Source organism: Lepisosteus platostomus, chromosome 15, assembly GCF_059453375.1.
Source record: "Lepisosteus platostomus isolate fLepPlt1 chromosome 15, fLepPlt1.hap1, whole genome shotgun sequence".
NCBI lineage: Eukaryota > Metazoa > Chordata > Actinopteri > Semionotiformes > Lepisosteidae > Lepisosteus > Lepisosteus platostomus.
In genome coordinates this window covers 8,310,143-8,327,260 of record NC_142625.1, presented here as the reverse complement: position 1 = coordinate 8,327,260, position 17,118 = coordinate 8,310,143, and the positions used below count along the sequence as shown (strand labels likewise).

The following is a 17,118-nucleotide window of genomic DNA, read 5'->3' as shown; positions in this document are numbered from 1 at the left end:
AAGCACTGTAGTATCGGTGTTAAGACATACCTCTCAAATACTGTAAATCAAGTTAAAAATATCTCAAGACCGATTCTGGTTGTAATGAAACCATGTTTCGTGTATGTTTTCTTTTTCATCTTGAAATAACTCATTTCTAAATACCTTTTTCACTGTTAACATCTTGTAGCAACTTTGCAACAAAATATACACTCTGACAGTTCATCCTGCTACCAACATTAAATAAAACAAATCTTAAGATTTCTATATTTATGTCTTTATTTAGTGGTTTCATTCGAAGCTTACAATGTTTAGGGAGAAATGGAATACTGGTGTGTATTTTTTTCTTTAAAGTACCGAGACCAGCCATATACTGTATGTTTATGTTAAGATTTCCCTTCAGTGGTAAAATTAGATATGAATATTCAATACTTAAACGGGCACAGTTAAGACATTAAATATACATATACATATTGTATACAGTACAGTTTGCATACGGTAATATGTTTATGTTACGCGATTAAAAAATAAATAAATAAAACTGAAAGGTCCAGCACTAGCTGGATTCGAACAAACAACCTGCCAGTTGGTAGTCACACACATAGACCAGTAGGCTACAAGACAGCTCGCATAAGCAGGCAGGCGAAACAGCCCTGCCGCAGTACATGGATATAATCATACCGTTATTAAATTCTTGAGATACGCGATTCCATATTATATTCCCTTTTAATCAAATTCTAAAAGTATGCTTGTTGACTCCGGTATCACGTAAGTTAAAGACTTCAAAGCTTACAATGTTTAGGGAGAAATGGAATACTGGTGTGTATTTTTTTCTTTTCATGATACGTGTCGCATTTTAAATCATTTTCGTAGTTAGAAATTATGAAACGCCCTGTTAAAAGCAAGGAAGTTTTTATGCCCGTTGAAGTAAAACAAAATGCCTGACAAAGTATGGCTTGGACAGATTCCAAGTGCTTGTACAAATGTGCTAAAGAAATTATACTTTGAGTATACAGCTTGTCCAAAGTCATCCATTATTAATACTATTAGTAATATCTTCAGTAAAGGCTTTGATGCATAAATATTTCTGATAAAGGTAGGTTGTGTACTTTTGTCCAACTGAGCAATCTTGCTTTCATAAAATATACCAACATTTGAATGACTGATGATTAACATGCTGTAATACACAGTTCAAAATTAAAGGCTCGAATGCTGTACATGAGAGGTTAAGCTCCCCCTGGCGGTTTTACAAGGCGACGCCGGATAGCTAGTCACGTGACACACGTGATACCGCGTGATACCCCGGTGGGCGTGTCGCGGTATGCCGTGAAATACCTCACCCATTTTGAATGGCTGCATCTGTATACACACACAAGGATGCACAAAGCGCTACTAAAATAACAAAAACAAAGAAAAAATACAGAAGTGGCAATTTCCCTAAGGAAAGAAATATTCCACATTAGTCTGAATGCCACATTCTGCATTTGGTCCCATTACATCAAAGAAATATAAAAACACAAAACTACTCACTCTTTGATCTCGCCTAATCCAAGACGCACAGAATATCACAGTCATCTTTTAACACACTCTGAACAAATTAAACAGAATAAGGTCATTCTCAAAGAACAAAACAAATAATTTCCTCCACAAACAATGGTTAAAGAAATGCAAACTAACAAAAATGTATGACCATTTACCATTTACCATTACGGACATTACTACTGCGAACCCACTCACACAACACTGGAACCTCATGGGAGTCCTTATAGATCACTTCATCCATAAACATCAATCAATTTTGTCTAACTAATATGTCAACCTCTCCTCACATATCAACAATATACATCTCTTTCAAGGATTTCCAAACTTCATTTTTGATAGCTACACCACCAACTAAATTCTGAACATTTACCTCTGCATTCACATCACATGGAGCCACACACCAAGCTCAACTTTATGATGTCCACTTACACAATTACTGGCGCACTGACGGTGTCTTAAAGCGACAGCTGCCAATTTCAGTGTCAGATTTCAAATATCCATTCCGTAACCACCCGGTTACATAAACGTACAGTAATATGGTGAGAAGGAGCACATAAAAATGTTTCCGAAATAACCACATGTAAGACTTTGATGCTTAAAGTGTTTAGGGAGAAATGGAATACTGGTGTTTATTTTTTCTTTAAACTACCAATAACAGCAGTAAACAATTTACATAATATGTTTATGTTCCTAAATTAATATCGTTTATGACCTTCAGATGCATTATGCTCCTCTTCTTTTTATGCTCTGCTACTAAAATTTCCCTTTAGTTGTAAAATTCCATATAATTATTCAAAACTAAGTGGATTAAAACGTGCACAGTAAAGAGATTAAATTATTAAATCTTTCCACTACCGACCAACGCACCACGAGTGCCCCTATCGGTCATTTTGGCCAGCCAATCACGTACCACAGTATGAAGCGGTATGACGTGTTATGACATAGTGACATATGACATAGTGAGTTCTGTACAGTATGAGTTTGTACTGTGCACTTTGAAATGGTTTGTATGTCCTGTATGTCCCTCTTGGTTTGTAACTCTTCGTGATTGAATATATATCTTTTGTATTCTGCTAACCCACACTCTTAAGATCTGTTATGTTTATATGCCCATTTTATGTATTAATAAATGTATTGTCATGTATTAGTATCCATGTGTGTGTGTTGCTGAGTTATCCCGGAAGGTCAGCCATCAAAGAATCATTTTGTGACTTACTGTTAAAATTAATAATTGTCCCAGTAAATGCCCAAAACCCCTACAGTGTTATACTTCTTTTGTTATTATTTTCAGCTACCACAATTACATTATATCTGTAGATTACATCTAATAAAAGTGTTTGTTTCTAGTACCGTAGGCATAAAGAATGATTAGTGCTAGAATGCACTTCTGAATTAATTAATATTTAATACTATTATGGTCTGTCTTACAACCACAAGCAGCTGTGGTATGTTAAGGTTTCACAGGGCCTCCTGGCAGTTTTACAGACTACAGACTACAGCCAACTACAGTATACAGACTGAAATCTCCCGCATTCTAGACATTCAAGAAAAAAGAAAAAAAGACATGCAACCGGAACACTCTGTTGCATGGTTTATTCTCATTTAAGTTATGAGAGCAAGACAGAAGGAGACAACTCTGCTTCTCCAGATATGACACAAATCATCCAATAATAATTATTTGATTTATTGAAGGATGTGCGAAAACCATTGAAAGAGAATTCATTTTTTATTAAAATGCCAAATTATTTACAGTTCTTTACAGGACTGGTCTAGCACAGATAAATGGAAGCTTATATGTACATGGAAAGTCATTCCAATGACTGTTACCTAGAAAAAAAAGAAAAAATATTCTGTGCTTTATTACAAAGAAAAATGTTTTATTGTATGGGAATTACATGCCTTCTTTCTTTGAAATAACATATCTTTGATATTCCCTCATAATGTCATAGTAGTGCAAATTACCTGCTTATAACATTCTGCAATAAACTATAGAGAAGATAATGACACCTCTTATTTCTGTACATTATATATTAAACATCTATGTAATAAAAGCTCATTCAGTACCTTATTTTCATTTAGAATAAATTATGTAATATCAAGCTTTGAAATGTTTGAGAGATTTTCTGGTTTCTGTGTCACAGACTTTTTAACAGCATGATAGTTCATATGCAAACTGAAAGGAAAAAGCAATTTAATCACCACTGCTTAAAGATGTATTTATTAATATTGTTTAACCTGACTTCTATTAAATCAACTGTTCCTTTGTTGAATACACATTGTTCTGTGAAATGACTTTTACTTTATTCTCTTAAACATGATTCTTTTAAATATCTGTTTTGAGATCTAAAAATATTCTGAGGGTGAGAATTAGGGGTCTCTATCTACAAATACAGTATGTCAGCGTGTATCCTTCAAGAATCATATATTTAGATACCTATACGGTATCTAAACTGCAGGCCAAAAGGAAGTTGCCCTGTAAATTGTGCTAACTACCTACAGAAATCCTACAGGAATCTTTGATGATAGTTTGGAATATTTATTTGTAATTGTAGAAGAAACAAGCTGAATGCATGTCTAACAAGCAACTATGTAAAATATTACATGATCTGTTACCTTTCCAGTTGAGTTGCAGGCAGTTTTCCTGTTGGTAGTTATTGGGCTCACCAGTGGCCCAGAGTGTATAGTTCCATTGAGTCCTATCACCCCAGGTCCACGCCCCTTCCTATTGAACAAGATTTAAATTTTTATGTATTTTAATTTTTTGTCTATTCTGATGTCTGTTTTGCTTGTCTTGGGCAGGGCTGCTGTAACACATCAATTTCCCTTCGGGGTCAATAAAGTCCTATCTATCTAAGATGAAATACACAAGTAAAACTGTTAACTTAGCCCGGATTGTGGTTGCCGATGACCACGCCTGTCACTTTTTTTTAAAAGATAAATGCAAGATAAACAATGTTTTTTTCAAACCACTCCACAAATTTTCTCACATGCAAGTATTCTCCAATATCATCACAACAAAACCATAAAGTTTGTTTCCACAGATGTGACACTATTGTGCAATAAACCAATAAATTAATGAACTAACAGAACCCCAATAAAAACACCCAGCCACCCGGCCAGCACAGCATGTAAATATCATACATTTTTACCAACAAAACCGCAAAAGCAAAAACCAGCAAAATATATACATATGCCATGTTTTTACCTTATTCTGAAGCATGATACATAGCCAAAATAACGCAGACTAGTTTATCTCCAGACCTGGAGACCACGAGAAATAAGGCAATCTGATTGGTAAAAACCGGTGTCAGTCATTGTATTTTCAGCCATTCAGAGCCCTTAGGGGGTAAGACTTCCTCTAGAAGCCTCAGGCTGCATTCCACCTGCCTTTTAGCTGTCAATCAATGACTCAGAAGGGGTAATCAATCAGTTTTTTATCAGTTTCTTATCAGTGCTCCTTTTTTTCACACCAGAAGGCAACTCTGAGGTTTTTTTCCATTGCATAACAGCAGATAAAGGCTCTCTAGCAGTGTCTAAAGGTTTTTATAGCAATTGCAATGGTTTTTATTCTTATTATTTTCAATATTTTTATGATTTTTTATTATAGGCGTGAACTTTCATTCCAGGTCCAGTCTTCACAAAACGTGATGTAGAATTTTTTCAAATTGATCAATTTGTCCCAGATTTTTATCCAAGCTAGTAGTCACCTAGAACAAGTGTTTCAAATCATTCCCAGGCCTTTTTACATGCATATTAGTTGAAAGGTCTGAAGACCAATAAAACATTTGTGCCTGCTGTTTTTGGGGTTTGTTTTTCATAAGTTTGTCTGCTGAGTGGACACATTAAGAAATATAAGACATTTGACATCTGTTCACACTCAAAGCCAAGGGGGTTAGCTTCAGTTTAAGACCTGAACCAGGCTCCTGCTATGTTCTGCTGCAGAGATATAACAAATGTTTAAGGGAGAGGAAATTCCAGGCGGAAATTGGCTAAATGGACATAAGTGGTTTTAATTGACTTTGATGTGATTTGCTGACACTTGACTTGTTCTTTAAGCATTAAAGTTTCAATTAAAAATAATCACTTTAAAAAGATATATACACATCATTTGTATTTCAGCAAAGGACATCATTAGAAGGAAGTGAATACCTTTGCAAGGGACAATAAATGAACGGATGAATATAAAAAGAGAAGAATTGAGAGATGGGTGGATAGATGGATGGATTTGAAGGTAGCTCGATAAAACTTAAATTTCATCCAGCCCTTTCATATTGGTAACCAGAGTTTGAACCTCACCCACTTCTCTGGGAAGCATGTTCCAGCTCTTTCCGTTAAAGAATATTTGCTTTTTTTCTGTCCAAACTGTGACCCTGTGTCTTGCTTTTGCTACTGAGTGTGAAACAGTGTCCTGAGTTGAACCTACTGTAAATGAACCCAAATCCCTTTCTTGTGTAACCATCTGCAGCTCGATATCACCCAATGAAATGTGTACAGTATGCGTTCCAATCGCCCGTGGGCATCACGTTATGTTTGTCAGTCAATGTTATATTTGTCATGCCTTTACTAATTCCCATATTTTTAATCATGTGCATATTGGATGGAATTAATATATTTACTATATAACAGTATCCAGACAATTTATGTAATGCAGGGAAAACACTGGGCCCTAACGATATCCTTGAGGTACTTCACTACCTTTATGCAATCCATGCCTCCCAGCCAGACTGAGTGCTCCCTGTCGTCCTCACTTCTGATCAGGGTCAACAGGAAGTTGTTAACATGCTCATCGTGCACTGAGGGCAGAAGTGACCTCAGCTTATGACAGTGGAGCTGAGAGGACAAGAAAAACAGTTATATCATCATAAGCACTAAGAGTGGATAAACATACAAGATTTATTCTGTGCTTTTTCTTCTAACAGATTTAGTATGGTTTGTAGTTTACTACTGTATAACTCACTAGTATATCTACACATGATATTACACATCATATGTCCAGACTTTTATTTATTGTTTTGTAAGGACTGTTGTGAGACAATATTGTCCTGGTTATTCCAAGACTGATGTCTGATCTTGAATTTTCTAATATCATCTGAATAAAAGCCTATGAAAATAGCTGGGAATATGAATTAACTGTATAATTTTCGCCAATAAGTGTAAACATTTAGGAAAACACATTTGAACAGTGAAGTATGTTCTTTTTTTTAAATGTACATAAATTTGGTATTTAAGAGACTCTTAATAAAATGTATATAAACTGATGAGAAGCAACTACTGTATTAATAATTAATTGCTTCTCTCATAAACGTTAAGATAAGTCTTTAATGTTATGTAATTCATAACTTTGTGCTAATAACTTACAGATGCAGCCATTCAAAACACGTGGGGTACTTCGTGGTACACAGCGGTGGGCGTGTCGGATCAAAACGCAGTAACACGTGGTGTAATGTGTCATTTGACATCATACCGGAAAGTATCCGGAATCACCTTGTAAAACCACCGTACAGCATTTGAGCTTTTCAATTTAAACTGTGTATTACAGCATGTTAATCATCAGTCATTAAAAAGTTGGTATATTTTATGAAAGCAAGATTGCTCAGTTGGACAAAAGTACACAACCTACCTTTATCTTAAATATTTTAATTATGCAGAAATATTTTATGCATCAAAGCCTTTACCGAAAATATTACTAATAATATTAATAATGACTTTGGACAAGCTGTAAACTCAAAGTATTACGCTGGTCCACATTCTTTCTAACTGTCATTTTAACCGAAAATACTTTTATTTTTTTCTTTGACAAACACCACAGCATTTAGTTGATCTAACTAACGAGGACAGGACATTAGCTAGCCAATATGATAAAGGAATAAATTACTTTTTTTGTTCATTTCTTTAGCACATTTGTACAAGCACTTGGAATCTGTCCAAGCCCTACTTTGCAGGCATTTTCTTTTGCTATAACAGACATAAAAACTCCCTTGCTTTTAAAAGAGTGTTTCATAATTTCTAAGACGACAATCATTTAAACTGTGACACTTATCATTCAACTAGAGCTCAAAATATCACAAGGATCCTCAAGAGCATAACAAAGACTATATTAAAATATACTTGTATCAGATATATGAAAATCCAAGCTTTTTTATCTACGCTTTCTTTTCCATATATCAGAGATTATGGTACCACTTCAGAAGGGTGTAAACCAGTCAGATTCCAGGACCGGAATTATGTTTTATAATCGAGAATATATGTAATCACGTATCTAAAGAAATTAATAATGATATTAATTTAAGGATCTAAATATCTAAATCTATGTATCTATATAGCTGGTAGTATTACTGTATTTCACTTTCTTTGTAAACACGTTTTGTTAACACCCGAATTGCAGGAGGATTCTGTTTTTTGGTCTGTTATGGTCTGTAACTCAAATCCTGTTTAACTAAAAATTAGACACAAGAAGAGTATTATTGGACAATGTTGTGAGGCTCTGGCGGAATTTCTCTGTAAACTGAAGAGTTATAGAGGAGACAGGTTGTGTATCGCTTCTTTTGACACTTGTAAAAAAACATTCCAATGTTAATGCGACACGGAAGATAATGTGGTGTATTGGTCGTTAGTGAAAAGATTCAATCATTTAATCTCTTTACTGTGCACATTTTAATCCACTTAGTATTGAATATTTATATGGAATTTTACCACTAAAGGAAAATTTTAGTAACTAAGCAAATAAATGCAGAGGCGCATAACGAAGGTCATAAAGGTCATTAACGATATTAATTTAGGAACATAAACATATTATGTAAACTGTATGTTGCTGTTATTGGTATTTTAAAGAAACAATACACACCAATACTTCATTTCTCCCTAAACATTTTAAGCACCAAAATCTTACATGTGGTTGACCTTCCAACCATATTACTGTAATATCTGAATTGCTGTTTCAGTATGTGTCACATGACTTGCCTTGGCGGCGTCACGGCTTAAGCGACTGATTTACAGTACTGTACAAGGTTGAGGTCGGGTGTTCAAATCCAGCAATCACTATGAGTTTTCTTTTAACAAAAACACTTATTTGAAAAACTAAAATAGCAAATAATATGGACACAACAGTATACTGACATTTTTTATATTTCAAAATAACACGTTCGTACTGTATGTACAGTACACAGCGGTACCGCAGGTTGAACCGTAGGGCACAAATCCACCTAAGCCCAAAAGCATTCGCCTAGTGCAGCGCAGTTTTCATCACTCTCTGCAGGAGTGCTGGCTGTGACTAAACCGGTTTCACAGGTATTTTCAAAGTAGAAGGGGTCAAGTCTTCCAGCGTGAGAGGGGAGCAAGCTGCCCAGCCGTATGGAATGCTACAGAACCCTAAACAGACAATACACACTAGCCGAATATTTGACCAAGATATCCAGACACAGCTGTATGAGCTCCACCAGTAAAACTCAAAGTATTACGCTGGTCCACACTATTTGCAACCGTCATTTTAAATGAAAATACTTTATTTTTTCATCGACAAAAAGTAACACCCACCACAGCATTTCGTTGATCTAACTAACAAGGATGGGACATTAGCTAGCCAATATGATAAAGGAATAATTTAATTTTTTGTTTATTTCTTTAGCACATTTATTTGAACATTTCCATCGATTGTACAAGCACTGAAAAACTGTTCAATCCCTAGTTCGTCGGGCATTTTCTTTTACTATAACAGATATAAAAACTCCCTTGCTTTTAACAGAGCGTTTCATAATGTCTAACAACGAAAATGATTTAAACTGCGACACTTTTATCATTCAACGAGAGCTCAAAATATCACAAGGATCCTCAAGAGATCAACAAAGACAACAGAAAAAGATGTGTATAAGATACTGTCCATGGGAATCCAAGCTTTTTTATCTACGCTAAGAAGTAGTTTTTAAAATTTCTTCATTACACAGTGAAGTCAAAATTTCGGGATGTGCCTATATTAGTACGCTGGGCAAACGTTCCAAGGTCAAATTCTTCCAGTACAGGGGTACCTTTAAAGCGGAGACCACGGCACTGAAATTGTGATCATTGCGTTTAACCAACGAAACAGAGAGAAAAATCAGTCACATGACTTTGGTTTCGAAAGCTTAACCTATCAGCAACAAAGCGAAATTTACACGATAGGCTACCTCAAACTGTCAGTTACACTACTGTGTATGTCCCTTAAGCCACTCCTATTTGGTTTTTTAGTTATGGAGGCGGGAAGACCCCCCCCCCCCCCCCTCTGGGTGCCTAATTTGTCGCCATCTTTAACCGTTCCGTGTCTGAATCGCAGTAGCTATGCGTACAAAATAAAGTTAATCCCAGCTACAATACATATATATTTTTGTGGTAAGAGGGAGCAAAACATCAGTATTTACTACTATTAATTAGTGTACGATTTATCAGTTTCGATCAAGGTCTCTAAAATGAACAAGAAAAAAAAAGGATTTTCGGAGGCCAATTATGCTGTGTTGATGTAGAATAAGTGATTTATGAGCAATCTAATTTCTTGTTCGTTTAAAACAGTGAAATGTCAGCTGCAAAAGATCACACCAGAAACAGCACTCTCTCTGCCTGTCATAGACGTTCAGGAAAGGGTGAATGAAGTCATGTCAAGTTCAATAATTCGGTGATCAGTAATAACAGTTGTAGGACAAGAAACAAAAGATAGTGAAAACTTAAGCTTTTTAGGGCTAAAACTAAAATTCATTCTACAAATTCAGGCAAATGAAAATTCAGGACGTGAAAGTGCTAGAGGTGTAAAAAATACAAAAATTCACATGAGCAAAAAGTTTCAGAAATGGAGCAGGTGTGACTTTGAAATAAGCAAACAGAAAAAAGCCATGACTATATATAGTGCAGAAGAGGGATACAGGAACACTTGCTTAGATCTACAAAAAAATCACAAAAAGGTGTATGTTACAAAAGAACACGCAAACATATTCATCATGTACATGAACATGTACATCAATTTCCCCTCACGATCAATAAAGTCTTATCTATCTCTAAACATGAAACAGAGTGAGGAATCAGAAAATTAGCATGCATAAAAAACAGCAATTCTGTCAGTGAGCCCTAAATGAATTAATAGCAAACATGGTTTCATGGAGGGCTTCTCAGATAGTTGGGCATTCAGGTAGATTGCCAGGTGAAAGGATTTGTAAATATATTTTGTTAAAGCAAGTCAGTTTTTCCGCAACACATAAAAGACATTTTTCCAAGAAAGTTTAGCCTTTGTCACATGTGAAACCACTAAATAAAGACATAAATATAGAAATCTTAAGATTTTTTTATTCAATGTTGGTAGCAGGATGAACTGTCAGGTTGAGCTAAGTGTATATTTTGTTGCAGAGTTGCTGCAAGATGTTAACAGCAAAAAAAGGTATTTAGAAATGAGTTATTTCAAGAAGAAAATTTTCAGAATACTTGCAAATCTAGCAGGATAGAGAAAGCACAGAAAATAGGCAGTTAGATTGATCAGATTTGTATGAAAAGCCATCTAGCAAAGAGGGAATGAGAAGACCAAAACTTTTTTCTCTTTAACCTCTCTCTCATACAAATAAAAGAAAACACACAAACTTCCACAACATGACAATTTTCTCTTTTTTTGCGAACTAAACAGTTCTATACACATATAATACCGGTGTGGCTCTAGTATACTTTAGAGAAAAAAGAAAGTCTGATCATGTTTCTCTATAACAACAATAAAAAACTTTATTTTATATATCACCTTTAAAAGTGGCATCTCAAAGTAATACAGTAGATGTAAAAACAGTTAAAAGGACCACAGATTACAAAGTAAATACATATAAGAAAGACAAGCAGTTAGAGGTGCTACCAAAATTAGAAAATGAAGCAGATACAGACACAAAGTCTTCTGAAAAGAAAGGTTTTGAGATTAGATTTAAATGCACTCAGGGTACGTGACTGATATCACTGGGGATACAAATCGAGAGCTCTGGGGTGCAGCTAGAGAAGGTCCTGTCACCCACAGAATGTAGATGTTCTTGAGGACAGCTAGAAGACCAGAGTCAGACGGACAAAGGTGGGGAGTAGACAGATAATAAGCCATATAGGTACTGAATGAGGATGAGGAGTTTGAAGTTGACTCGAAACCTGATAGGAAGCCAGTGCAAGGACTTGAAGACAGGTGTAATGCATCCCTGATAGGATTCTCGCTGTCATATTCTGAACATATGAAGATTGTTCAGTGTGGATTTAATTTCCCCAGTGAACAAGAAGAGCTTTTAATTATAGAAAAAAAGCCTTTCTTGATTTCTCTAGTTCCTAGTTTCTCTAGTTCCCTTTAAAGTAAACTATTATTCCACAATGCAGAGTATTACATGGCCAGTATTTACATATGATATATGTGATTTAAAGGAATTAAGCAGCTTTAGGGGATTGAAGTGTTGGCTGAGTTATTGCAGGATAAAAGACTAGAGATGTTGGTAAGAAAAAGATAATTTTGGGAAAGTTGAGGAATACACTGATAACAAGAACACTTCCTAATGGGGTTAGGCATACTTTTGATGAAGATGATGAAGTTAATAGACTGTATGTTTACATAGATACTGAAATGAGGATTGTATTTTAGATTTTGTGTAGTTGCTAGCATTGAACTGTGTGTTGGATGCACATTAAGTGAAGGAATGGGCAAACATAACTGATGCTGGTCCACAGAGCCAGCATATTAAGATGTTTATAATTAGAGGCAATTTAAATAACTAGGTATGGATACTGATGTGCAAGAGAGGTGGAAAGGCTGTTTCCTTAAGCCAGCACTATAAAATATTTTATTCTCAGTGAGATGCTGCCATTTCATAGTGGGTTTCTAACACTGTGTATAGTTCCATCCACACAGTGCCTTTACTTCCATCAATTTTCTAATCTCTTTATCCAGTACAGAGGATTTGGAGCCTATCCCAGGCAGCAACGGACACAAGGCAAAATACACCCTGGACATAGCGCCAGTCCATCACAGGACAGACAGACACAAACACACACGCACCAGGGCCAGTTTTCCCATAAACCAATTAACTTACCAGTATGTTTTGGAGTGCGAGAGGGAGTCATATCACACACACAGTATGGAGAAAAACCATGTAACCCAGAGAGAACATTCAAACCCCACACACACAGGATGGCAGGAATTGAACCTAGGACCCCAGTGCTGCAAGATAGCAATGCTAACCGATTTGCCACCATTATAAATGGATGGATATCTTAGTCATCTTTCTAGTTCACAGGTTTGCATGCATAATTTAATTTTGAAAGCCACTGAGACATCAGGTATTACTGTTGTATTTATGAAAAAAAAAAGAACAACTGTGCCATCCTACTCCTTGGTTAATACATTTTATTATTTATAAACAGTTAACATTGTTAGCAAAATATTTTGAATTACATTTGACCCTATTTTTTCTTGAATTTTATATTTAACTTATTATATGATAGTCAAATTTAATGTATATTTGAACAATGAAAATATATTTTTACAAGATGCGGGGGAAAGTGCAACAACTTATTAAAGTGCTAAATTCAATATTATTGATTACTAATAGTTTATGCTAACACTTAACTTTCTTAATTAGATGTATTTAAAACAGTGAATTAAGTGTAACATAACTTTCAGAAATACAATCGAGAATAGTTTTGTGTTCTTTGTATAGATTAAACATTTCTAAAATTTATAACGTAACAATATTAAAGACGAATAAAATCTGTAATCTTTCCACTTGTAATGTCATTAGAAAGTACAACACGTTTCTGCTTTGTCTAAAGATGGTATCAAAAAGTAGTCTAAGTGGTGAGAAAGCTGTGCTTAATGATAATTAAGGGACTTAAAAGTAAAAAGAGATGCTTCATATTGCTTGATTAATTTTAAGAACTAAGTTATAAATCCAGATGTGATTGGTGCCATTAAGCGCTCCAGGCAGCAGAACGTTCGTTCTGTACTGCTGAGCTCCGCCCCTCCTCCCTCTCTTGGTGCCACGCTGGGTCTAAATATCTAAACACATGTATCTATATAGCAAGTGGTATCACTGTATTCCACTTTCTTTGTAAACATGGAAAAACAGATTCACAACGCGACGCTGTGTCACTGTGTAAAAAAATTGGTTTGAACACCCTATATTGTAATGAGCTGCTGAGCTAAGAATAGGAATGTTCCTGTTGTCAGAGTGGGTAGAAAGTGCCCGCGGTTATTTAATTAGTATTACAATTCGCACTGATTCCCTTGCGAAGATATGGACATAAGAGTATTCGTGCGTGGTCAAAAAATGGCAGTAAGCACTTAAAATTAATATGGTTAATAAAAGTAAACTGTAACATGCTGTTACAAGATCGGCTAAACTGGGAAGAAAATGCTTTCAGAGAAAGTGTTTCAGGTGTGAAAAACATAGATCTCCAATGCAATTTCAACCAAACCTGTTCCCACACACCCTGCCCCCACTGCCATTAGAATATACACAAAGCACTGAAATCTTTCGAGCTAATGATCAGGTGACCCGAGAGAGAGCAAGAGAAACACCAAGGGGTGCGGAACCAGGGAACTATTTACCGCGGTACTGTGCGTCATCGCACGTCACAATGCGCGATGACGTAGCCAATTACCCCCCGTACGTGTCTGTGCCGCGCACTTTGAATGGATGCATTTGTATGTAACCATAGTATAACAGGTAATCTGTAGTGTATCTATCATTGATTAGTCTGCAATCACAGGTTACTGGGATTGACTCCATTTAAAATCAACACTTTCACAATAGTTTGCTTTCATCACAATAAATAAAAACAAAATCTGAAAACTGCCTGTAACTCGCACGATACATACATTTGCATCAGCCCACGTCATTCTTTCCGTGAAGAACTTGTAGCAGAATCCATCAAACTTCATCCAGCCTGTTGGACATGTGCATTGGCAGTCATACGTTCCTGAAAAGGATACTTGTGAGGCTCATATAATTTTTCAGGTGAAGCATCTGGTTATCAAAGTTAATAGAGAAACCGAATTCATATTTGGATGGAATCATCGTGCACAGGTTAAATTTCAATTTCTTGTGTACTAGCAAAAGTATAATGTAGCACCCCCATCAGGCGGTGGTGGGGCACTAAATGAATGCATGATGGAAAACATGGGACAGTCAAACCCGTATACTAACACTATATGTACATAAACCCCTGTCCTTCCCCCCAAATCCCAGGAGTTAACGATGTCCCTGCTAGTGGTCTGGTGCTGCGCTGGAAGACATAAAGGAGCCAGCTATCGCGGGAAGATATTGTTTCTCACTCCAAGGCAGTTAAAGCACTCTGTACACTCTGGTATTCCTTGGTTGTGAAGGAGGGGGTGTTGTGTTGGGGTTGACAGGCACCCTCCGGTGGTGAGAAACAGTAGCAGCTAGGGGTACTTGCCTCTCTGCGGGATGTTGTGCTGTAAGCAGTGCATGGGCAGCCAGGAGTGGGACATTTTGGTACTGCCAAGACCCTGGGGCATTTCCGGGACCACTTCTACTGGAGACAGTGTCACCAGGACATGGTGCATTTCTGCCAAACTTGTGATGTGTGCCTGGCAGAGAAAGGTCCCCCTGACTGCATCCATCCCCCCCTACAGCAACATCAGGTGGGAGCTCCTATGGTGCGAGTGGGGGTTGATGTGCTGGGCCCACTCCCTCGTTCAGATTCTAGCAACCGCTTCATCCTGGTGGATATGGACTATTTTACAAAATGGCCTGAGGCATATACCCTACCAGACCACAGCACCACCACTGTGGCGGATGCACTGCTGGAGGGCATGTTTACCAGGCTGTGGGCACCAGAGGAGCCCCACAGTGACCAGAGGTCCCACGTTTTCAGCCCGGTGTGCCAGCCGCGGGGGATACAAAATACGGCTAACCCCCCTTGCATCCCCACAGTGATGGGTTGGTAAAGCTTTTTCACGGCACTATCTCCACCCAACAGGCTTCTTTGGTGTCTGAAAATCAGCTGGACTGGGATCAACATCTGCCCTTGGTACTATGGGCCTACAGGACATCTGTCCACAAGTCCACAGGGTGCATACCAGCCTCCTTGATGTTGAGGAAAGTAATTTGCACCCCAATAGCCCTGGCATTTGGGACACGACCAGGAGACAGCTCTTCCCCCCCCCCCCGGCCCAGACTACATGTGGCAACTTCAGTGAAGCATGGACCGCGTACATGCTTTCACCCGGGCCCACCTCACCCAGGCTGGCGTGCATCAGAAGCACCAATATGACATGCACTGCCAGGGACCCATATGCTGGGGAACTTTTCTGGGTGTACAGCCCCCAACAGCAGAAAGGCCTCTCCAACTTGGGAAGTGGGAAGTGGGAAGTGGGAAGTGGGAAGTGGGAAGGGGGAAGGGGGAAGTGTGTTATTGTGTCCAGTTAAAGACCTGGGGGTGTATGGTAGTGCTACACCAGGACAGACTTGCTGGAGCTCGCTCAGCCTCTTTTTCCCGAAGACGGTGACGATGTTTCCACATTCTGCTCTGTTTTCTCAGGTTCCCAACCTGAACTGTGTGGCTTGTATTAGTTAGGACCCTGCACCTTCACTCTTACTGGCTGGTGAGAGTAGTCCTTTTAAGGATTGTTATCCTATGCCTTTCTGGTCAATAAAAGATCATGTGTGATTATTGCTCATATTGTAATGACAACACTACAGTTATTGCTTGTAAAAGATGTCTGAGGCAGTCAGGCCATAAAGAAAAAAGAAAAAATAGCACTTATCTTACAAAGTAAACATAATGAGTAATAAATTTATGTTTGACTCTGATCACATTATTGGATAAATTTTAAAATAAATAAGAATAAAAAAGCCAGAGTGGACTTGACCTCATACTACACAACAGGTCTTTATTACCCAATAAAATGAAGGCCAAGACATATACTTCACAAAGCAATAATTGTGAATGACAGGTGGAGATGAAAGAAATTTGTTCCAAATTATGTTTTACTCATTTGAGAGTGTACAGTGATAGAATGCCTTACCTGTCACCACACTGAGAGTGAGTAAAATGCAGATCAGAGCTGAAAACACACACCTCATGTTGCCAGCTTTCTAAAAGAACAAAAATGGGCAGAACAGTGTGAAGTTAATGTGCAGGAGGCTAAATGGAAAGGCATAGCAGTAGGATGTCAATATGATTCCCTTTGCCAGGGAGTGGAGAAGCTGTATAATAGAGCAGCATGATATTAGTGTGCACGTACTGTAGGTGGCTAGAAGAGAGGCTGGGCAGGGTCATTTACTAGGTCATTCAAAGCCTGGAAAAAGACTCAGAAGGCAGATTTGTTTTAATATCAGGTTCTATATTTGGACAACATCTTACTATTCTAAATATTTGTGTTCCTAATGAAGATTCTCCCAAATTTATACTTTTGTTTAACCAACACTGCCCTTGTTTTAAACTAGATCGTTATTTGCTCTCAAAAACATATGTAGGGACTCGTGGTCTTGGGTCTTGTGGATATATGAAGAGAATTGAATCCTTTAGTTAAAAACTATACCTTTTACTTTTAATTCCCATGCCTCTTATTTTTTGTATTTTATTCCCAGTATGTTTATAATGTTTTAT

General features: G+C 37.2%; 1 protein-coding gene across 2 annotated transcripts in view; it reads right to left on the bottom strand.

Annotated features, from left to right (window-relative positions):
- Positions 1-3,228: 3,228 nt before the first annotated feature.
- Positions 3,229-17,118, bottom strand: part of LOC148647993 (galactose-specific lectin nattectin-like) — a 30,253-nt gene continuing 16,363 nt past the window's right edge. For both annotated transcript variants that reach the window (XM_088608042.1, XM_088608043.1), the window contains 5 exons: positions 16,535-16,604; positions 14,363-14,463; positions 6,217-6,351; positions 4,135-4,243; positions 3,229-3,348 (listed from right to left, as the gene is read on the bottom strand). In XM_088608042.1, coding sequence (XP_088464168.1) covers positions 3,278-3,348; positions 4,135-4,243; positions 6,217-6,351; positions 14,363-14,463; positions 16,535-16,592 — 474 coding nt within the window. In that variant the 5' untranslated portion in view covers positions 16,593-16,604 and the 3' untranslated portion in view covers positions 3,229-3,277. The remainder of the gene's footprint in view (positions 3,349-4,134; positions 4,244-6,216; positions 6,352-14,362; positions 14,464-16,534; positions 16,605-17,118) is intronic.